Consider the following 20,661-nt stretch of genomic DNA (forward strand, 5'->3'; position numbering starts at 1 on the left):
GGAACGGCAGGGAGAGGCCCCCGAGGCAAAGGCCCCTCCAACTCTGAGCACCACAGACAGACTGGCGGCGCTGCTGGATGCAATCGACTCAATGATCGACGTGAGGGTTTAGGGTTTAGGGTTTAGGGTTTAGGGTTTAGGGTTTAGGGTTTAGGGTTTAGGGTTCGCGGTTTAGGGTTTGGGGTTTGGGGTTCCGAATTCGGGGTTTAGGGCTTGGGGTTCAGCGTGTGGCGCGCAGGGTTCGGGGCTGAGGGTTTGCCGCTTGGCTCTAGGGTTTAGGGTTTAGGGTTTAGGGTTTAGGGTTTAGGGTTTGTTGCAGGCGGAGTGGCACTCGCGCACGACTCTGCGTTTCTACCAGTCCAGCGAGTTGGGGCCCCTCTTGTCTGCAGCAGAGGGGGCCCCCCTTTTGGACTTTCCTTTTTTGCAAAATATAAAACCCCAGCTTTTGCTGCCGCGCATGCAGCCCCTGGAAACCCTGCTGCGGCTGCCGGCTTCGCTGCAGCAAGTGGACATTCCCCTGCCGCCCCATGACCAGTGGTCCGCCTAGGGTTTAGGGTTTAGGGTTTAGGGTTTGGGGTTTGGGGCGGGGGTGGGGCCGGGGTTTGGGCTTCGGGAGGGTTTTGGGGCGTTCGGGGGGGTTTCGGAGGGCTAGGTTGGCTTTGGGAGGGTTTAGGGTTTAGGGTTTAGGGTTTAGGGTTTGGGAAGGTCCAGGGCGTAGCGTTTAAAAGGGCCTAGTGCTGAGGAGGGTTTAGGGTTTAGGGTTTAGGGTTTCGGGCGCAGCAGCGTTGAATGCGGGGCTTGCGTTTTGGGGTGTACGTACACCGCAGGATACTGGAAGACTACTTTTTGACAATTCTCCGAAACTTTTTGCCAAACATTTCTCTTTGTGCGGAGCAGCTTTTGAGAGTGCCAGTGGACCATCCGCAGTTCGACTACGTCTTGGTGGAGGTCCGCGCCAAACCCTAAACCCTAAACCCTAAACCCTAAACCCTAGCTGCGCGGGGAGCTGCGCCGCGCCGCCAGTTTTTGCGCTTCCAGCTTCTTTTTCTCTTCCCTCTGCATGCATGCGCTGGTATTAAAAAGAAATAAATGTAAATGCATGCATGCGCTGTTAATAAAAAGGAATAAATGTAAATATAAAAAGTTTTTGAAAAATGGAATAATGGCATTTCAGAAGCAGCAGATTGGTTTCAAGAATTCCTGCAATCGCGCTGCAGCAGACCCGCGCCTCGGGCCCGCCTTCTTTGAATATTCTGCAAAATACTTTGTTAAAATGCATTTATTTTCCTTTTATACTTTTCATTTATTCTTTTTATTCTTTTGAGGATTCAAATCCGAAGATCCGCGGCAGGTGCCGGCGCGCAAGCGCGAGGTGTCTGTACACCTGAATCGGCGCGCCCGCGCGCGCGGAAAGAACGCGCAGCACCGCGAGGCCGTTTTCTTTCGAGTTTTGAATTATTTTATTTCTTTTTTATTTTATTTGCATGCGTTTAGTGCCTCTTCAGCGAAATGCTGCGGCTGCCGCGCTCTCCGATCATCAGGGGCCCCTCGGGGGCCCCCTTTGCCTACGCCCGTCTGCTGCACCGCCTCTGCCAGCTCCAAAACCCTCTCATTTCTGTTGTTGAGACTCTTCTTACAAGTCTTGTGCGTCGCTCTATTGACATGGACCACCAAACACTTCTGGTAAGTCCTTTTGACCCAGCAAGTGCAGCGCGCGCTTCCCGCGCACTTCAGGGGCCCCCAGGGGGCCCCAGAGGGCCGCCAGGGGCCTCAGGGGGCCTCCAGGGGGCCCCCAGGGGGCCCCAGAGGGCCCCCAGGGGGCCCCAGAGGGCCCTCAGGAGGCCCCAGAGGGCCCCCAGGGGCCTCAGGGGACCTCCAGGGGGCCCCCTGGGGGCCCCCTGGGGGCCCCCAGCAGCTCTCAGGGCGGGGTAGAGGGGCCTCCCGTCTTACAGGGGCCCCTCATCTTGCGGGGGCCCCTGATCTTGCAGACCTTACAGGGGCCCCTCAGCTTGAGGGGGCCCCTCAGAGGGGCCCCTCAGGGGCCCCCTGACGGCGTTGGGGCCCCTAGTGCCCAGGGGGCCCCCAGCAGAGTGTGCTGCAGCAGTTGGGGCCCCCCGAGCTGCTGGGGGTCTGCTGCTGCAGCAGGGGCCCCGTGCTGCAGCAGGGGGCCCTGTGCTGCAGCAGGGGGCCCCGTGCTGCAGCAGGGGGCCCCGTGCTGCAGCAGGGGGCCCCGTGCTGCAGCAGGGGGCCCTGTGCTGCAGTGGGTTTGCTGCTGCAGACTTTGGCGGACTTTTTTGGGTACTGGTTAAATGCCTGGGGGGGCCCCAGCAAGCTGCTGGAAGAATGGGTTGGAGTTGGGAGGGGGCCCCCCTCCACAAAGCTCTTTATAAAGTTGGCCCTGGAGAAGGCCATGCGAATCAACTACCCAGACGCGCTCGTGGGCTAGGGTTTAGGGTTTAGGGTTTAGGGTTTAGGGTTTAGGGTTTAGGGTTTAGGGTTTGGGGTTTAGGGTTTGGGGGTTGGGGTTTGCGGTGGATGCGGGTTGTGCCCTTTTGCAGTGTATGGACACCTCTGCTAGTAACCAGCGGTCACCAGGGCTTTATAATAAATGAGCGCTTTGTGCTGCTGCTGCTGCTGCTGCTGCTGCTGCTGCTGCTGCTGCTGCTGCTGCTGCTGCTGCTGCTTGTGGGTCTCAGGCCCTGGCTATTCCCGACTGTGTAAAGGACCTTTTGCCTCCCCGAGCAGTCCCTCAAAATCCCTATCTTTACCTCAACCCTGCCCCGTCTGAGGGGCCCCCAGGGGGCCCCCCTGGGGGCCCCCCAGGGGGGCCCCCTGGGGGCCCTTCCCAGGGGTCTGAAGGGGACAAAAAAGAGGAGGGGGGCCCCACCCAGCCCGCGGGGGGGGCCCCCTCGGGGGGCCCCCAGGGGGGCCCCCAGGGGGGCCCCCAGGGGGGCCCCCAGGGGGGCCCCCAGGGGGGCCCCCCGGGGGCCCCCGTTGGACTTGTGGAGTTTTCTTTGCTGCGGCAAATGCTGAAGTTCTCTTTTGGAGGAGAAGAGGAAAAGAAAGAAAGTGCTGTTGGGGTGTACAGACTGCTGGTGTCTCTTGTGGGGCGCCACAAAAGCAAAGGGCCTCTGGTGCCTCCCCAGAAGTTTCAAGTTGAAGAAAGTTCGGAAGAAAGTGGGAAATTAAAACAAATTAATTGCCTTTTGCCCTTCTTCTTGGCTAAAAGCCCCACGCATTTCGTCCAGGGTTTAGGGTTTAGGGTTTAGGGTTTGAGTTTAAAATTTGGGGTTTGGTTTTTAGGGTTTGGGGTTCAGGGGTTAGGGTTTAGGGTTTAGGGTTTAGGGTTTAGGGTTTAGGGTTTAGGGTTCGGTGGTTGTGTGCAGAGGCAGAAGGCGCCATGGAGACTGACGCGCCGTTGGGTGCAGCAGAAGCAGCAGAAGGAGAAGACGCAGCAGCAGAAGGAGCGCAGCAGGAGGCTGCTGCAGCAGCAGACGCAGCAGCAGACGCAGCAGCAGCAGACGCAGCAGCAGCAGACGCAGCAGCAGCAGACGCAGCAGCAGCAGAAGACGCAGCAGCAGCAGAAGCAATGAACGGCAGCAACTCGCCAGCAGCAGCGGAAACGCTGGACGGAGAAGCTGCCGACGCAGCAGCAGCAGCAGCAGCAGAAGACGCAGCAGCAGCAGCAGCAGCAGAAGACGCAGCAGCAGCAGCAGCAGCAGCAGCAGAAGATGGAATGATGGAAGAAAAAGAAGAAGTCAGGGGGGCCCCCCGAGTTGTGGACACTTCCATTCTGGAGACGTGCTGTCGAGACACCGCGGGGGCCCCCTGGAGCTTCGAGGAGGCGCTGAAGTTGTTTGTGTTTTGTCTTTTGTCTTTCGGAAGCAAAACACAAACTCATTTAAATAGAATTCTTTCGAATTATTTGCAAACTTTTGTTTGTTTTGCAACTCAAAGTGAAGTGGACATACACCCCGCGGTGCTGCAGGCCGTCCGGAAGTTCTGGAGCACTTCGCAGCAGCGGCGAGTGGCGCAAACCCTAAATCAGCGTATAAGGGTTCCGAAACCTCCGCTTTTTCGAAATAAACCCTTTTTTGTGTTTCTTTTTCCGCAGGACTGCCCTCACTTTGCATGCATTTCTGAAAACTGGAATTCTGCAAAGAATTCGAGTGCTCCAGGAGTTGTGCGGGGAGGACGCAGACACCCGCGGTGTGTCTGTACACCCCGTGGCCCTGACAAACCCTTTTCTAGGGTTTGCCACTTTTTCCTTTTCTTCAAATCCACTTCGAAAACTCTTTTGTTTGCAGACTCCTGGGGGCAGCTCGAGTTGGTCGAAACAGTTCTCAGAGGCGCGCTGGACGCGTGCGAAAATGCGTGCGTCGTCTAGGGTTTAGGGTTTAGGGTTTAGGGTTTAGGGTTTAGGGTTTGGGGCTTGTTGGGGCTGCTCGCCGGCGTTTACGCTAATCTAGGGTTTAGGACTCGAGGGTTTGCGTTTCAGGAGAGAAGAAGCTGCAGCAGCATCGGCGCCAATGCCAACCGACACAGAAGCAGAACAGGTGGCGAAAACCCCAAACCCTAGCACAAACCCTAAACCCTCAAAAAGGCCCTAAACCCTCAAACAAACCCTAAACCCTCAAAAAGGGCCTAAACCCTCAAACAAACCCTAAACCCTCAGACAAACCCTAAACCCTCAAACAAACCCTAAACCCGCAATAAAGCCCCCAACCGCGGGCCTGGCAGTCCCGTTTATTTGGCTGAGTCCGCAGAGTCTTTTGTCTTTTTCTCTTTTGTTTTTTCAGTTGCTGCACTTTTTGATGGTCCATTTAATTGAAGATCTAATAAAGGAAACTTCGCCTGCGCGAAGTCGCTTTCTGTTTCTGCGCTGCATCTTCTTCGGACGCAAATATGCAGAATTTATTAATTTGAAAAAACTGAAAGAAGAGGTGAGCGGCGGCCGCAGCGGCTGGGGTGTATGTACACCGCAGTGAGCTGCGGTGTATGTACACCGCAGCGCAGCGCCCGCGAAGGCTGCGCAGCTTTCTTCGGAAAGTTGAATTCACTTCAAGAATGAAGTGCGGGTTTTGCGGGGTTATTTGGCCTAGGGTTTTAACCAAACCGCTAGGGTTTAGGGTTTAGGGTTTAGGGTTTAGGGTTTAGGGTTTGGGTGTTTGGTGGTGCAGGTGGAGATGGTGATGAGCGGCACCGAAGATCGGCGCGTTTCGAATTTGCTGATAGTAATTGGACAAGTGCAGAAGCATTACTGCAGCACTAGCAAAGAGTGGCAAATGAAAAGTCCAGAAAGTTGAACTTAAAAAAATAAAAGAAATAAAAGAAATAAAAAGAAATAAAAGAAATAAAAGAAATAAAAAACATTTGCATGCACTTTGCCAAGTCTGCAAACGCATGCGAAACTGACTTCTGCGCTGTCCACTCGCAGCCCAGACAAACAAAAACATGCAAACAAAATTCAGAATTCAATCTTTTCAGAAAATTCAATCTTTTCAGAAAATTCAATCTTTTCAGAAAACCCAATTGTCCAACTTTTGTGCATGCATGCAAACTAGAGGGAAGCCCTCATAACGGAAGGAAAAAAATGCTTTTATTTCTTTTTTTTCCTCATCACCGCTCACGACTTAGCCGAAATGTCTGAATTTGCACAAACTTTCTTAACTGCATGCACTTCCCGAAGTAATTCTCCAATTTTTTAGAGTTAGAATCTGCAAATAAGTTGTTCAAATTCGCACACGGAAAGAAAGTGGTGCAAATAATCAATGTTGCAAATATGCGTTGGATTCTTTCCTTTCCTGAGGTGTACGTACACCCCTTAGCCACTGCAAGTTGAAAGCGCCACTTGCGGCGGGAGAAGTTCATTTTTGCTTCATTTTCGTTCCAATCAAGGCTGGATCTCTACGAGCTTTCTCGTTTTTTGATTGTTTGTCTGAATTTGCCAGGAAAGTTGCATTAAATTAGCGGATTTGTGCAGAAAAGTGGTCCAGCGCTTTCCGCCGAAGTCGCTTTCTGCTGCTCGGCCGTCAGTGGCTGTCTTTCGGTTTCCGTCTTTAGTTTTTGAGTTTTTGAGTTTTTGCAATTTGAATTTTTCGTTTTTCGAGGCTGTCTTTGCGGGTTTTCTGCTTTTCGGGCTGGCGCTGCAGCCGTGGCTGCTGCGGAGTCCAGCGGCGCGCTGCAGCGCAGCAGCGGCTGGCAGCAGCAAACAGCAGCAGCAGCAGCAGCTTTTTGGCGCTGCAGCAGCAGCAATTTGCAAAAGTGGAAAGCTGAGAGCAGCAGATTTGCAAAAGAGGAACGCAGCAGAACTGGCTGGCGGTGGCGCCCGAGGCCGCGGGGAAAGCGCAGCTTTCTGAGTCCGGAGTTGAAAAACTTGGAATTCAAAGAAGTAAAAAGTACTTTTAAAATCTTTTAAAAGATTTTAATTCCCCTTTTCAGAGTTTTGCTGCAGTTGGCGAGGCGCGGGGGTCCCGTCTCGCGCTGGGGCCTCGAGAGGCCGCGGCTAACCAGGACCAGCCAAGGGCCCCCGCAGGGTTTAGGGTTTAGGGTTTAGGGTTTAGGGTTTGTGCAAAACTCCGTTTCCGCTGTTTTTACCCCTTCTCTTCGCTTCACCGCTGGTCAAGACCACTGGACCACTCCGCCGGAAACCCTGCAGCAGCAGCGAACTTGTCCTGGAGGCCCCGGGCTCTGGGGCGCGCCAGGCGTGGCTGAGGGTTTAGGGTTTAGGGTTTAGGGTTTAGGGTTTGGCTTTTCATGAAACCTTTTCCCAAACTCTCAAACCGCCCCCGTAAACACACGCGCTGCCTCTGCAGGCGGCCGGCTGGCCTTCGCGAGAGCGCAGCCGCCCTTTGCCACACAAACCCTAAACCCTAAACCCTAAACCCTAAACCCTAAACCCTCGCGGCGCGCCGAGGCTTGCTGCTGCCCGCAGCAGGGCTTCCGCGGCTGGCCGCGGCGAGGGTTTAGGGTTTGCGCCGGGGGTTTGGCCGAGGGTTTCGTCTCAGGGTTTGCGAGCTTCCCCGCAGCAAAAGGCATGGCGGTTCCGTGTGCCCCAAACCCTAAACCCTAAACCCTAATTCCGAGTTTGCGAAAATGGAAGGGCCTGAGGGGGCCAAGAGGGAGGATGGTCACTTCCTTCCGGGGGCCGAGTGGTCCATTGGTGCAGTGGGCCCGCGGGAAGCTTCTGCAGCAGCAGCGGCTGCTGCTGCTGCTGCAGCAGCAGCAGCAGCAGCCAAAAGCGACGGCAGCAGCAACAACAGCAGCGCCTGGGGGACTCGCAGCATCCTCCCCGACCTCTCCGCCCGCTTTGCTGCAGCAAGACGCAGCAGCAGCGCGAGCGGCTCGCTGCAGAAGTATGCTTCTTCGCCGCTGCCGTATCAGCAGCACGCGCAGCAGCAGCAGCAGCAGCAGCAGCTGCTGCTGCAGCAGCAGTTCGCGAGCCTCGCGCTGCACCCCTGCAACACGGAAAGCGACATCATAAACGCCTTCGAAGACGAAAGCGGGGGCGGCGCGCCCATGCTGCAGTACGACACTTCGGCTTTCCTGCTGCAGCAGCAGCTGCAGCAGCAGCTGCAGCAGCAGCAGCAGCAGCAGCACGAGGCCGAGCCCGACTTCGTGAAGCGGCAGCCAACCTACGTCCAGGAGAAACACCCCATCTCCAGCAAGTCCTTTCAAAGACTTATAATTAAACAGTTTTCTTCTGTTCAAATGTCTGCTTCTGCAATAAGACTTTCGAAAGCTTTCAACGGCTATTTGCTCGAAGACAGCACTGGGGAGTTGGGAATAGACCGGCTGCCCCTGTACCACGGTGCGGAGCCGTTTTTGAATTCCTTTTCTTTTTGAATTGTTTTGAATTGTTTGAATTGTTTTTTATTGTTTTTAATTGTTTTAATTGTTTTTAATTGTTTTTAAGTGCTTTTAGTTCGAAGTTCTGCAGTTTTCCGCAAAGTTGCAGTCGCGGGGGTTGTGAACTTGCTGCGGCGGGAAAGCTGCAATTCAAGTTCGGAAAATCGCGTTTCGACGCGATCTTCGTGGTTTTCGTTGGCTTTTCGTTTAAATTTTTTGCTTTGCGTGAACTAAATGAAAAATTCATTATTATTATTCGGTTAATCGGGGAAAAAGGAGCGAAAACTTCGCGTTTTCGGGTTGTTTGCAGGAAACGTGCACACGGCGCCGGGGAGCTCGTGGCCGCGGTGCCGCGTGCGGTGGAGCGCGCGGTACTTCCTTCTGTACAGGGGCCACTGGTTTTGGTTTCGAGACCGAAGGGCTTACGAAGTCGGGGGTTTAGAAGGATGTTTAGGTTCTGTTTCTTTGATTATAAACCCCCTTTCCATCGACTTGGACCCCCGCTGCTCCACGCGCTTCAGCCTCTGCATCGAGGGCTGGTGCAGCATCGTCGTGGACACCAGCGTGCAGCGCCAAGACCGCGGCGCCTGGGTGGTGCACTTCCTCGCCTACGCCAACAAGGTCTTTATCTTTCTTTTTTATTCATTTTCTTCTTTTCTTTTATATTCCTTTTCTTTTCTTTTATTTCCTTTTTCTTTTATTTTCTTTCTTCTCTCTTTCTCCGGGTGTTTCGCTGCCTTTCGCTCGCTATGCTCGTTTGCCGCCGTCGGGAGCTGTGGCTGCCTCTGCGTGCGTTTTGGGTGTTTTTGAATTTCCGCATTTCTTTTCTTTTCTCCGGCTATTTGAGTGAAGTCCTTTGTGCTTATTTTTGTTTCTCTTTTCCGTTTTATTGCGTTTTGTTTCGCTCTCTGCATTCCCTTTTTCGCAGTCTTTTCCTCCATTCACTTGCGAGTCTTCCTGTGTCTTTGCGTCTGCATGCAAAACAGTTCCTCGTTTTCTTCTTTTCCTCAATTTCTTTCTTTCTTTTGTCTCAGTTTTTGTTTTTTTTGCTTTTTTTGTTTGCATTTTCCCCCAGTTTCTCTCATTTTATCTTTTTTTCTGATTTTCAGATTTTCACGTTTTGGTGTGTGCGTAGACCCACGCGCATGCAGAAGTTGAATTGCATGCACGGGCTTCATCCGTTTGCTGCATGCGGGGCTTTCCTCTTTAAAGTTGTATTATTTAATTCTTTTTTCTTTTTTGTTTTTATTTGAACTTTATTTTCAGGGGGAGCAGCTCAGGGAGAAGTTCCCCGAAGTCGACTGGGAAGAACTTTGCCGCCGCTGCCGCCTGGCGGTGCGACAAGCTAACGAGCATTCCTAGCTGCAGCAGCAGCAGCTGCAGCAGCAGCAGCAGCAGCAGCAGCAGCAACAATAACAGCACGCGCAGCAGTAGCAGCATGCGAAAAGCAAGGTTATATGACTACAGCGTTTCCGAGCTTCTGAACAGTTGAGGCAAACGGCACGAAGAAGAAAAACTTCTTCTTTGTTGTTTCTTCTTTCCGTCTATTGACAGCCGCAAGCAGCAGCAGCAGCAGCAGCAGCAGCAGCAGCAGCTGCTGCTGCTGCTGCTGCTTGTGGACCACGAAGACTTTCTCTTCGTTGTAGGCAAAGGCCACCAACGACTAGTGCCTTGTGTACAAATACCCAACAGCGCCCCCAGCTTGGGGGCCCCCAAGCTGGGGGCCCCCCAGCTGGGGGCCCCCAGCTGGGGGCCCCCCAGCTGGGGCCCCCCGGGCTGCAGGGGGCCCCCAAGCGGGGGGCCCCCAAGCTGGGGGCCCCCCAGCTGGGGCCCCCCGGGCTGCAGGGGGCCCCCAGGGCCCCCAGGGGCTTCAGGTGCTCATAGGAGCTTCTGGGGGCCCCCGAGGGGCCCCCCAGCCCCAAAGGAGGCACCGGGGGCCCCCTTCAACTGCATGCGCTGCAGTCTTAGGGATTTCCTGCTGCTTTGCTGCTGGAAATGTTAGTGAAGTCCCTTTTTGGATCCTGCAGGGTCTGGGGTTTCTTGAGAGTTTTATGTGTACATACACCTGAAGTGTGTGGCCGCGCGCGGCGGCGCAGCTGTTGGGAAGTCACAACAGAAACTCCGGAGAAAATTGACTTAGTGAAAACAAAAGAAAATATAAATAGTTTAGATCAGATGTTGACTCTAACCAACAAATGAGTGGACTTGAAGTGGACATTCTTCCAGCTACAGAGGGCTTCAAAAGCCTAGCGGCTAGCTAGCTGCAGCAGCGGCTAGCTAGCTGCAGCAGCGGCTAGCTAGCTGCAGCAGCGGCTAGCTAGCTGTAGCAGCGGCTAGCTAGCTGTAGCAGCGGCTAGCTAGCTGTAGCAGCGGCTAGCTAGCTGCAGCAGCGGCTAGCTAGCTGCAGCAGCAGCAGGCTAGCTAGCTTCAGCAGCAGCTAGCTTGCTGCAGCGGAGGCAACCTAGCTGCAGCAGCAGCTAGCTTGCTGCAGCAGAGACGAGCTAGCTGCAGCATGCGTCTTGTCGAGACTCTTCTTTGAGTTTCGAGGGGGCAGAGCTGTGCTATTCATAAATCAAAAAGTAAATCATTTTAGAAATGTGCTGAAGAGCTTCAGCAGCTTTTTAAAAACAGAAAACAACTTGGAATTGGTGGCAGCACAAGAAAGAAAGCAACTGGAATGCTGGCAACTAAGGCAACAAACAGCATTTTCCAGCGCTGTTTTTGGCGCAAAGACCCTTCAGAGATATTCCTTTTGCATTAAAAAATTGTTTTTTGTATTTAAAATGAAATTTAGTTCAACTTTATGTGAAATATGAGGGGCAAAAGAAACATTCAGGACTTGGTCTGGGATTCTGGAATGCCGTGCGTGCAGACAGCGGGGGATACAAAGAAAATGCAAAATGAGAAAAAGACCCAAAAGTCGCTTTTAAATAAATAATATACAAAGAAAATGCAAAATAAAAACCAAAAGATTGTTTTTAAACGAAATAATCCGAAATTGTTGCAGCTCCTTCGCTTGTTCTGTGCAGCCAAGGCTGGCGAGCATGCACTTGAGCTGAAAAGGAGGGAAAGCAAAGACTCACGAGATGACACTGCGCTCAAACGTTTTGTTTGAATATTTTAATTGCAATAAATAAAAGAAACTGAAGAAAAAGAGGTGGAACTTGGTCACGAAAGACCGAGCGCGAGTCGGGGGCCCCTATGGGGCCCCCCAGCCATGCAGGGAGCAAAGCCTCGGGACAAATGTTTAAAGTCTGCATTTCCCTTCGAAATGTCTTTTATTTATTCTTTTTTATTCTTAAATTTGCGCATTTTGGCCACTTCGAGCCAGCTTTCCAGGCCTAGGGTTTGGAGTTCAAGTCCAGGGTTTGCACTCAAGACGGAAAGCTGTTCAGATCACCTTCAAGAATGCAGAATGCGTGGTGCGCGATTCGCGGGGCGGTCAACGAAATAAATGCGGTGACTCAAAACCCTAACAAAGCTCAAACCCCAAACCCTAAACCCTAAACCCTAAACCCTAAACCCTAAACCCTCGTGCGGAGCCCGGAAGCGCGCCCAGCCGGAGCTCATGCTGGGGGTTTAGGGTTTGGATCTTTTTCTGAATTAGGTGCTGCTTTCTGAAGATGAAGACGAGGAAGAAGAAGAAGAACAAGAAGACTTGGGGGGCCCCCAGAGGGGCCCCTCCAGGGACTTGCTGCTGCTGCAGCAGCAGAAGGCGCAGCAGGAAGCTGTTGCGCGGCAGCTGGAGCTTTCAGGTGCACGTACACCCCAGCCCTGAGTCCCTGCAGCTCTGCAGCTCCTTTAAACTTCATTTATTTCATTTCCACTTTTATTTATTTTATTTATTTTTAATTCCAATCTTTTTTTTGCAGAGGCCGAAACTGCCAAGTATGCGCAGCAGCTAGCCAGCCTCCGCAGGGAGTGCCGCCAGCTGCGCTCCCGCCTGTCTTCCCAGCAGCAGCAGCAGCAGCAGCAGCAGCAGCAGCAGCAGGGGGGGGATTCGGAAGCAGCAGCAGCAGCAGCAGCAGCAGCAGGAAGCAGGGGCAGCAGCAGCGCGAGCGACCCGCAGCTGGAGAGTGTGGCGCAGCCGCTGGAGCGGCTGGCGCAGGCCCTGGGGCTGCCAGCTAGCCAGCCAGCTAGCCAGCTAGCTAGCCAGCTAGCTAGCCAGCTAGCTAGCCAGCCAGCTAGCCAGCTAGCTAGCCAGCTAGCTAGCCAGCTAGCCAGCCCGGGCCTCGACTCTTGGGACATCTTCGAGGGCCTCTGCAGCTCTCTCGAGCGAACTGCCAATCAGGCGGAGTTCGTAAACCGCGAGTGGCGGCACACTCAAGGTGGTTTGCAAACCCTAATTCCAAACCCTAATTCCAAACCCTAATTCCAAACCCTAATTCCAAACCCTAATTCCAAACCCTAGTTCCAGAACCAAACCCTACTTCAACTTTTCTCTTAGTCGAATTTTAAATGCTTCTCGCCTTCAAGGTTCTGGCCTGGCTAGCCAGCTAGCCACGAGCTAGCCTGGGGGGCGAAGGCCTCCATCTAGGGTTTAGGGTTTAGGGTTTAGGGTTTAGGGTTTAGGGTTTAGGGTTTGGGTTGGGTTTGCAGGTTCTGCGTCTTTTCAGCAGCTGCTGTCACGGCCTTTGGCGCGGACTCTTCCCCCCGAGTTGTACAGCTGGCTGCGGGGCTTCGAGTCTTCGGGGGGCCCCCCTGGGGGGCCCCCCGGGGGGGCCCCCCAGGGGGGCCCCCCGGAGTCCCGGGGGGCCCCGCAAGACCCAAATGGGGGTTTTTTTTCCTTGACCAAATGCGTACAAGCAGCAGAAAAGCTCGTGCGCTGTGCGGGGGCCCTTGCTGCAGCAGCAGCTGCTGAAGAGAGCAGCAACAGCGGGCTTTCGAGCGCCTCGGGGGCCCCCAGGGGGGACTTTGTCCCGCGGAAGCTCTGCAGTAGTGACTCCTAGACAAGGCGAAGAGGCCCTCAGCAGCAGCGAGGGGCCCCCAGGGGCCCCCGAGGCTGAGCGGCGGCTGCTGCAGGAAATGGCCAAGCGGCAGCAGCTGCAGCACCAAGCTGCTGCGCTGCAGCGGCGAGTAATGGAACTAACTGAAGATTTAAAAGATTCTCAACAAATGATTGAAGAGCAGAGGGAAGCTGAGCGCGAAAGAGTGAAGCAGGTCGGGTGTACGTACACCCCAGCGCCCGTGCAATTGCGCATGCAGCGAGCCCAGCTGCGTTTCTCGTTTTCTCTTTTTTGACGAGATAAATAAATTTAAAAGAATTAAAATGAATTTAAATCATAAAATTGAAATAAATGCGGAAAAAACGGGAAGTTTAAATGCGAAATCGGGCGGAAGTTGCAGGAATTCATCTTTTTCATTCTCTTTTCCAGTTTGTTCATTTCTGTTTCGACTAAGTCTTTCGATTAATACTTTTATTTTCTAATTCCTCACTCTTTATTATTCCATTATTATTCCATTTAACTTCATTTGCATTTTATTTCTTTTTAATTCTTTTTTGGAATACAGGCTGACAGCGAAGAAACGGAAAGGCTGAAGACGCAACTGGGAAAAGTGACGGAGCAGCTCGAGACAGTTAGGTTTGTGGAAATAAAAAAAGAAAAAAGAAATAAAAATAATTAAAATAAAAAGATTGTTCAAACTTTCCGGAGTTTGCAGAAGTGCTGCGTTTGCTGCAGAGTTCTGTACAAAGAACTTTTGGAAAACTTCGAAAAAAAAAGTTCAAATAAAATTCAACAGTCTTCAGAAGAGTTGGCCAGCGAAAACAAAGACCTGCTGCTGCAGCTGCGCTCTTGGCAGGCAAGTTTTGCTTTTCCACTTTTTGTTTTTTTTTCTTTTCTTTTCCACTTTTGGACTTTTAAACTTTTCTTTTGCTCTTTTCTTTTGGACTTCTGGACTTTGGGACTCTTAAGTTTTTCTTTTGGTCTTTATTTGGGACTTTTAGACTTTTATGTTTTTCTTTTGGTCTTTATTTGGGACTTTTGGACTTTCACTTTTCTTTTATTTTTACACTTTTGACTTTCGTTTTTAGTCTTTTTAACTTTTCCTTTCAAGCTTTTGCTTTTATATCTTCACTTTAGACTTTTATTATGTCTCAACCGAATGCATGCAGAGTCATTTAAGTCTTTTAGAATTCCTCAGAGTTGATGTTTAAAGTTGAACAAAACTGCATGCAGAAAATGGAGTTTTTGTGGTTTTGCAAAAGCACTTGGTCCCAGGATTGCATGCATGCATGCATGCATGCATGCATGCATGCATGCATGCATGCATGCAGAGCTGAATTAATTGGAAATAAAGGTTTAATTTCATCTATTTTCCTTTTTGTTCAGTCTTCTCATGCTTCTGTCTCTCGAGCTTTGCAAGAAGCTTTGGAAGAGTTGGCGGAGCTTCGAGGGGACGCAGCTGTACGTACACCCGAGAAAGTGTGCGCGGACTCTTCTCTGCGCAAAGTCTCGTCACTTTTAAAAGTTCGGACATTAAAATTGGAAAAGAGTTTTAATTTGCAAAGAAGGAACTGAAATGAGAACAGTTTTTTTTATTTTGGGTTTGTTTCCACTTGCAACTTTGCATGCAGAGAGTACAGACACTTGAGAAAGAACTGGAAACTGTCAAACGCGAAAGTGGAAGACTTGAAGAAATTCGAGAAATCCAAAGCATTTCAGGTTCTGAAAAAGCCAACTTGGACTTTTTAAAAGCAATTTTCCAGAAAACAATTCCTTCTTCTTCCACATCTGCCTTTTCTCTCAATTTCCCGCCAAGTTCAAACATTTTGAGAGTTCAAAATGCTTTTAAAAGTCCAAAAAAGCTTTTAAAATTCAAAAATGCTTTTAAAATTCAAAAGTGTTTTTCAAAAATGCTTTTAAAATTCAAAAACGTTTTTAAAATTCGAAAATGTTTGAAAACGGCGAAGACAAAAAGCAGTGTTTTGTGGCCTGCCATTGTTGTACACTTTTGACTTCCCCTTTGGACTTTTTGATTTCATTTTCTTTTATTTAATTTATTTTAATTTGTTTTAATTTGTTTTAATTTGTTTTAATTTCTTTTAATTTGTTTTTTTGCATTTAAAATCAGAAGTCGAATTAATTAAAGCCCACTCCGAAAGAGACGCAATGGAAAAAGAACTGCAGGAGGCCAAATTGGCTGTTGAGAAATATGCGCGGGTTTTAAAAAAAGTTCAGGTTTGCACTTTTTTACTTTTAGTGTTTTCTAATTCTTGAATTTTCTTTTTTACATTTTTTGTTTATTTCTCCAATGTTTTATTCTTTCTTTGGCGTTTAATGAAATATTTCTAATTCTTAAATTTTCTTTTTTACATTTTTTGTTTATTTCTCCAATGTTTTATTCTTTCTTTGACGTTTGAAACAATTATATGAAGTGTTTTCTAATTCTTGAATTTTATTTTTGCATTTTTGTTTATTTCTCCAATGTTTTATTCTTTCTTTGGCGTTTAATGAAGTATTTCTAATTCTTGAATTTTCTTTTTTACATTTGTTTATTTTTCCAATGTTTTATCCTTTCTTTGGCGTTTAATGAAGTGTTTTCGAATTCTTGAATTTTCTTCTTTTACATTTTTTGTTTATTTCTTCAAGTAGTTTATTCTTTCTCGTGGTATTTGAAGCAAATATCTGAAACATTATCTAGTTCTTGGATTTTTTTCTTTTTTTTCCACATTTTTGTTTATTTCTTCAAGTGTTTTTTTCTTTCTTTTGGCGTTTGAAATGAATATCTCACTGACACCTTTTTTCCTGTTTATAGTGAAGGAGAGAGTTTGAAACTCAGTGGCCATTTAAAGCCTCTGTTGTTTTCTCTTTCTGTTTTATTTGAATCTTTTTCTCCTTTGTCTTATTTTAATCTTTTCTTTTTTTGTTTTATCCCCTCACACTATTTTACTTTGTGCTGCTGCTGCTGCTGCTGCTGCTGCTGCTGCTGCTGCTGCTGCGTTGGGGTGTCCAGACAGACTGCGATGGCACAGTCAGTCGACTTCGCGCGGAGTTGGCGACGGCTCGAAGTGAATTGGAGGAAATGCAAAATGATTTGAATTTAGTGAGTCAATTTGAAACAATTAAATGAAAAATATTAAATATTTTCGAAACTTTTTGCAAATTCTGTTTTGTTTTTCTGCATCTTCAGAACCAAACCCTCAAGACGCAAATTCAAGAGCTTGAGGGAAAGCTAGAGGAGGCCTTTAAGCAAAGAGACGAAGCAAAAGCAGCAGCAGATAAATATGAAGCGGACAACAAAACTATTTCGTGAGTTCAAGAGGTTTCGGAGATCAAGTTTCAGGGTTTAGGGTTTAGGGTTTAGGGTTTAGGGTTTGGCATTCAAAACTTTGTTGCTGCTTCTGCAATCAGGGATGGCATGGGTTTAGGGTTTAGGGTTTAGGGTTTAGGGTTTAGGGTTTGGCATTCAAGCCTTTGTTGCTGCTTCTGCAATCAGGGACGGCATGCAGAAGCTGCTGCAGAAGCTGCATGCACAAGTGGAAGATCAGGACTATTTTGTAGACAAAAGAATTGTAGCGCAAATGATTGCCAAGTACCAAGAAGCGCACGTGAGGTGTCTGTACACGCGGCGCCTCTCCAGTTGCATGCACAAGCCCCGCTTTTGCTTTTCATTTCATATTTAATGCATCATTTTCTCTCAAGTAAACATTCTCAAACATTTTAATTTAGATATTTAGAAGCAATTGAGTTGCATTTGCCACAGCTTTGCCAAGTGCATGCAAAGTAGCTTTCAACTTGAAAATATATCTTTTGCTGCAGCAGCAGCGCATTAAGTGCTGCACATATCTTTTGCTGCAGCAGCAGCGCGTTGAGCGTGGCATATACCTTTTGCTGCAGCAGCAGCAGATGAAGTGCTGCATGCATCTCTTGCTGCAGCAGCAGCGCATCAAGTGTTGCATGCACCTCTTGCTGCAGCAGCGCGCATGCTTCTCTTGCTGCAGCAGCAGCGCATGCGTCTCTTGCTGCAGCAGCAGCGCATGCGTCTCTTGCTGCAGCAGCAGCGCATGCGTTTCTTGCTGCAGCAGCAGCACATCAAGAGTTGCTTCCCTTTTTGCACTTTTTGTTTTCTTGCGGGCCAGGGAAATATAAAAAGACGCGAAGAAATCTTTTTTTTGATTTGCGACGTTTTGGGGTTTAGCGACGAAGACAGAGAGCGCTTTGGGCTCCCCCAGAGGCCAAGCGAAAGGGGCAAAGAGGTGACTCCAAAACTACAACAAAACGAATCCCTTGCATGCGTTTGCATGCGCTTGCATGCGCTTGCATGCGTTTGCATGCGTTTGCATGCGTTTGCATGCGTTTGCATGCGTTTGCATGCGCTTGCATGCGTTTGCATGCGCATGCATGCGCTTGCATGCGTTTGCATGCGTTTGCAAGTGTGGTCTGCTGCTATTCGTTCTTTAAAGGTGGCAGCGCAGAACTTCTTGCTGCTGCTTGTGTGCATGCATGCATGCATGCATGCGTGCACATGCATGCATGCATGCATGCATGCATGCATGCACAATTGCATGCACTTTTATGTTTTCAAAAATGTGACAAACACTTCTGTGCATGCGCACTTGTGCACTTGCATCGGTGTACAGACACTCCAAAGCCTATCTGCTTTCTAAACATGTGGGCTGTCAGTGCATGTTTTTGAATGCATATTCGCAAACATGAAATATATAATATGTCTATTTATATCCATATATATAATATATAATATATATTATGTACATTATATATATTGTATATTTATTTACATGCATATATGCATTATATATATACTATACTATATATATGTAGAACATACATATTTATCTATATGCATTTATATATTTTATAATATATATATATAATATACATTGTTATATATATATATATAATATATATATAATATATATATTATATCTATATATATATTATACTTATGTGTGCTGCGTGCTGCTCCCTGTGCTGCTCTAGGGCGGAGGACTTTCTGAACAGTTTGTGGAGTTTTTGAATGGAGAAGTGTCTTGAGCAGCGAATGTTTGTTGGAAGCCTCCAAACAAGCTGCTGCTGCTGCTGCTGCAGCAGCAGCAGCTGCAGCAGCAGCAGCAGCAGCAGCAGCAGCAGCAGCCTGCTGCTAGCCCTTTTGCTGCAGAGGGTTGAAGATGTTTCGGACGGCCAAAGAGTTTATGTGCGCGGCCCAGCTGCACAGCGCGCAGCTGCATCCAGGCACCTGAAGTGTTGCATGCATTTATTTCATTTCTTTTTATTTCTTTTTATTTCTTTTTATTTCTTTTATTTTCATTTGTATCCCACCACAATTATGCCATCAAGACTGCAGCAAGAAGCAGCAGCTGAAGCCGCCCCACACTCTGCTGCTGCGGGGTCCTGTGGGGAGTCCGAGAGAGAGGGGTCTTTTGGGCTTGGCAGCTGCAGCTGCTGCGGGTGCAGCAGCAGCTGCTGCTGCTGCTGCTGCTGCCACCGCCTGCGCTGCTGCTGCTGCTGCTGCTGTGGGCTGCTGCTCACTGAGCTTCGACTGCCGCTTGTCAGTTCCGCCCCCACATAAGTTGTTTTGCGCTTTCGACAAGCCGGCGGCCGGGGCGCTGCTGCTGCAGCAGCTGCAGCAGCAGCAGCAGCTGCTGCTGCTGCTGCAGCAGCGAGAGAAGGGGAGCAGCGAGCTGCGCTGGCCGGCAGCTCTTCAAGCTGCGGCCCGCTGGCGGAAGGAACTCTGCACTTGGACGCAGCAGCAGGAGCAGCAGCAGCAGCTAAGTGGCAGCAGAAATAAAAGTTGAAACAAAAATGCTCACTGGACTGCAGCAGGAGACGGGGCGGAGGCGGCGGCCAGGCTGCGGCGGCTCAGAGCCAACAAGGCAGTGATCGAAACTCTGTGCAGCGCGGCTGAACAGACTTGAACTTCAGCTTTCTTTTGCAAAATGAGCTGTTCGTACTTTGAAATGCTCGTTTCTGTTTAAAATGCAAACATAAGTCCTCAAGAGCCTTCGCTTTTGCACGGAAAGCGCTAATTTACCTCTTCTGGCCATGTCAGTGCGCCGCTTTCCCCCCTCATTTTCAGCGTGTCAGTGATGGAAGAGTGGCCAACAAACACTGCACTTCTCGCACTTGCCGGGACTACGGCGTTTGAGGAAACTGTAAATATTTTCAAGACAAAAGTGCTGTTCGTTCTTCGGGTTGATCTGCAGTCGCTCAGACCAGCTTACGAACATCCGGCGTTCGGGTGTACGGACACCCCAAACTCCGGTCGTTTGCAGTCCACACTCTACAGCCGCACTTTCAAGCAAAGTTCTGCATTTTGCTGCATTAATTAAATGGCGAATGCTTCCTTTTTCCCTTTTTGAGTGCTGTTTGCAGCAGATTGCGCTGCAGCATTTGAAACACTCCCGCGAGCACCCCTCGAGGCGCTGCCACACGGAAGAATTCCGTGTCCTATTGTGCAAAACTTCGGGTGGACTAGCAGTTCTTTTCAGATCTTGTACTCCGTTTAGTTCAAAATAAAACTAGTGGAAACACTGGCCTGAGCCCGTCAGCCGTAGGCGGCCGAATTGCGAATATTCTGCACAGTTCGCTGTAGAGACAGCCCAAACCTCTTCTGGCGCCTCTAATGCAGATATTACCAGACCATCTTCTGGCTTCTTTCATTTGCATTAATGTGGAGCTTTTACGAGATCTTCAGGAGCCTCTTGCATGCATTAAGTGCAGCTTTTATTGGCTTTCTTCTGAGGCCTCTTGCATGCACTTCTGTGCAGATTTCACCGCTGCGCGGAAACTCCTCCAGCCAGCCGGTCGCACACCCGCGTCAGAGTGTTCAGCCGCTCGTGGGCTTGCCCTAGAGCGACGGAAAGCCCCAAAACCTGTTTTGAACAGCAGCAGCACAAGTTCAGCAGCAGCAGCAGCACAAATTCAGCAGCAGCAGCAGTTCAAGTTCAGCAGCAGCAGCAGCTCAAGTTCAGCAGCAGCAGCAGCTCACAAGTTCAGCAGCAGCAGCTCACAAGTTCAAGTTCAGCAGCAGAAGCAGCTCAAGTTCAGCAGCAGCAGCAGCTCAAGTTCAGCAGCAGCAGCAGCTCACAAGTTCAGCAGCAGCAGCAGCTCACAAGTTCAGCAGCAGCAGCAGCTCGCAAGTTCAGCAGCAGCAGCAGCTCACAAGTTCAGTAGCAGCAGCAATTCACAAGTTGAACAGCAGCAATTCACAAGTTGAACAGCAGCAATTCACAAGTTCAGCAGCAGCAATTCACAACTTCAGCAGCAGCAATTCACAAGTTCAACAGCAGCAATTCACAAGTGCAGCAGCAGCAATTCACAAGTTCAGCAGCAGCAATTCACAAGTTCAGCAGCAGCAATTCACAAGTTCAGCAGCAGCAATTCGCAAGTTCAGCAGCAGCAATTCACAAGTTCAGCAGCAGCAATTCACAAGTGCATTCCCTTTGGCCTTTGGCTTCACTGCACTTGGGGCCAGGGTGTACGTACAGTCACGCTTGCGTAGACTTGCAAATGCATGCAAAGGAAAGTTGCAACAAAACAGTTTTAGTTGAAGTTTTGGGAGTTTTAGTTGCAGTTTTGAGAGTTTTAGTTGAAGTTTTGACAGTTTTAGTTGCAGTTTTGAGAATTTAGTTTGTAGTTCTGAGAGTTTTAGTTGCAGTTTTGAGAATTTAGTTTATAGTTTCGAGAGTTTTAGTTGAAGTTTTGAGAATTTAATTTATAGTTTTGAGAATTTAATTTATAGTTTTGAGAATTTAATATATAGTTTTGAGAATTTAATTCATAGTTTTGAGAATTTAATTTATAGTTTTGAGAATTTAATTTATAGTTTTGAGAATTTAATTTATAGTTT

General features: G+C 49.3%; 5 protein-coding genes across 5 annotated transcripts; 4 read left to right on the forward strand and 1 right to left on the reverse strand.

The window, feature by feature from the left end:
• Positions 1 to 3,400: 3,400 nt before the first annotated feature.
• ENH_00069290 (nuclear cap binding protein, putative) lies at positions 3,401 to 5,306 on the forward strand (the record flags this gene model as incomplete). The annotated part of the gene is made up of 6 exons (XM_013582477.1): positions 3,401 to 4,023; positions 4,115 to 4,209; positions 4,308 to 4,374; positions 4,499 to 4,556; positions 4,800 to 4,943; positions 5,181 to 5,306. 6 exons carry the CDS (start codon positions 3,401 to 3,403, stop codon positions 5,304 to 5,306), a joined length of 1,113 nt encoding a protein of 370 aa, XP_013437931.1.
• Positions 5,307 to 7,095: 1,789 nt separating this feature from the next.
• On the forward strand, positions 7,096 to 9,210 carry ENH_00069300 (hypothetical protein, conserved; the record flags this gene model as incomplete). The annotated part of the gene is made up of 3 exons (XM_013582478.1): positions 7,096 to 7,810; positions 8,159 to 8,469; positions 9,115 to 9,210. 3 exons carry the CDS (start codon positions 7,096 to 7,098, stop codon positions 9,208 to 9,210), a joined length of 1,122 nt encoding a protein of 373 aa, XP_013437932.1.
• Positions 9,211 to 11,256: 2,046 nt separating this feature from the next.
• ENH_00069310 (centrosomal protein, putative) lies at positions 11,257 to 17,846 on the forward strand (the record flags this gene model as incomplete). The annotated part of the gene is made up of 12 exons (XM_013582479.1): positions 11,257 to 11,307; positions 11,456 to 11,603; positions 11,721 to 11,924; positions 12,448 to 12,675; positions 12,755 to 13,008; positions 13,360 to 13,425; positions 14,181 to 14,255; positions 15,805 to 15,894; positions 15,982 to 16,100; positions 16,288 to 16,399; positions 16,931 to 17,047; positions 17,793 to 17,846. The coding sequence occupies 12 exons, from the start codon at positions 11,257 to 11,259 to the stop codon at positions 17,844 to 17,846; spliced, it is 1,518 nt and encodes a 505-aa protein (XP_013437933.1).
• A 270-nt stretch (positions 17,847 to 18,116) lies between these two features.
• ENH_00069320 (hypothetical protein) lies at positions 18,117 to 18,856 on the reverse strand (the record flags this gene model as incomplete). Its single annotated transcript, XM_013582480.1, has 2 exons — positions 18,117 to 18,548; positions 18,764 to 18,856. The coding sequence occupies 2 exons, from the start codon at positions 18,854 to 18,856 to the stop codon at positions 18,117 to 18,119; spliced, it is 525 nt and encodes a 174-aa protein (XP_013437934.1).
• Positions 18,857 to 18,898: 42 nt separating this feature from the next.
• On the forward strand, positions 18,899 to 20,028 carry ENH_00069330 (hypothetical protein; the record flags this gene model as incomplete). The annotated part of the gene is made up of 2 exons (XM_013582481.1): positions 18,899 to 19,052; positions 19,580 to 20,028. The coding sequence occupies 2 exons, from the start codon at positions 18,899 to 18,901 to the stop codon at positions 20,026 to 20,028; spliced, it is 603 nt and encodes a 200-aa protein (XP_013437935.1).
• Positions 20,029 to 20,661: the final 633 nt, after the last annotated feature.

The sequence above is a fragment of the Eimeria necatrix genome, genomic scaffold, assembly GCF_000499385.1.
Source record: "Eimeria necatrix Houghton genomic scaffold, Enh_scaff665, whole genome shotgun sequence".
NCBI classification, from domain to species: Eukaryota; Apicomplexa; class Conoidasida; order Eucoccidiorida; family Eimeriidae; genus Eimeria; species Eimeria necatrix.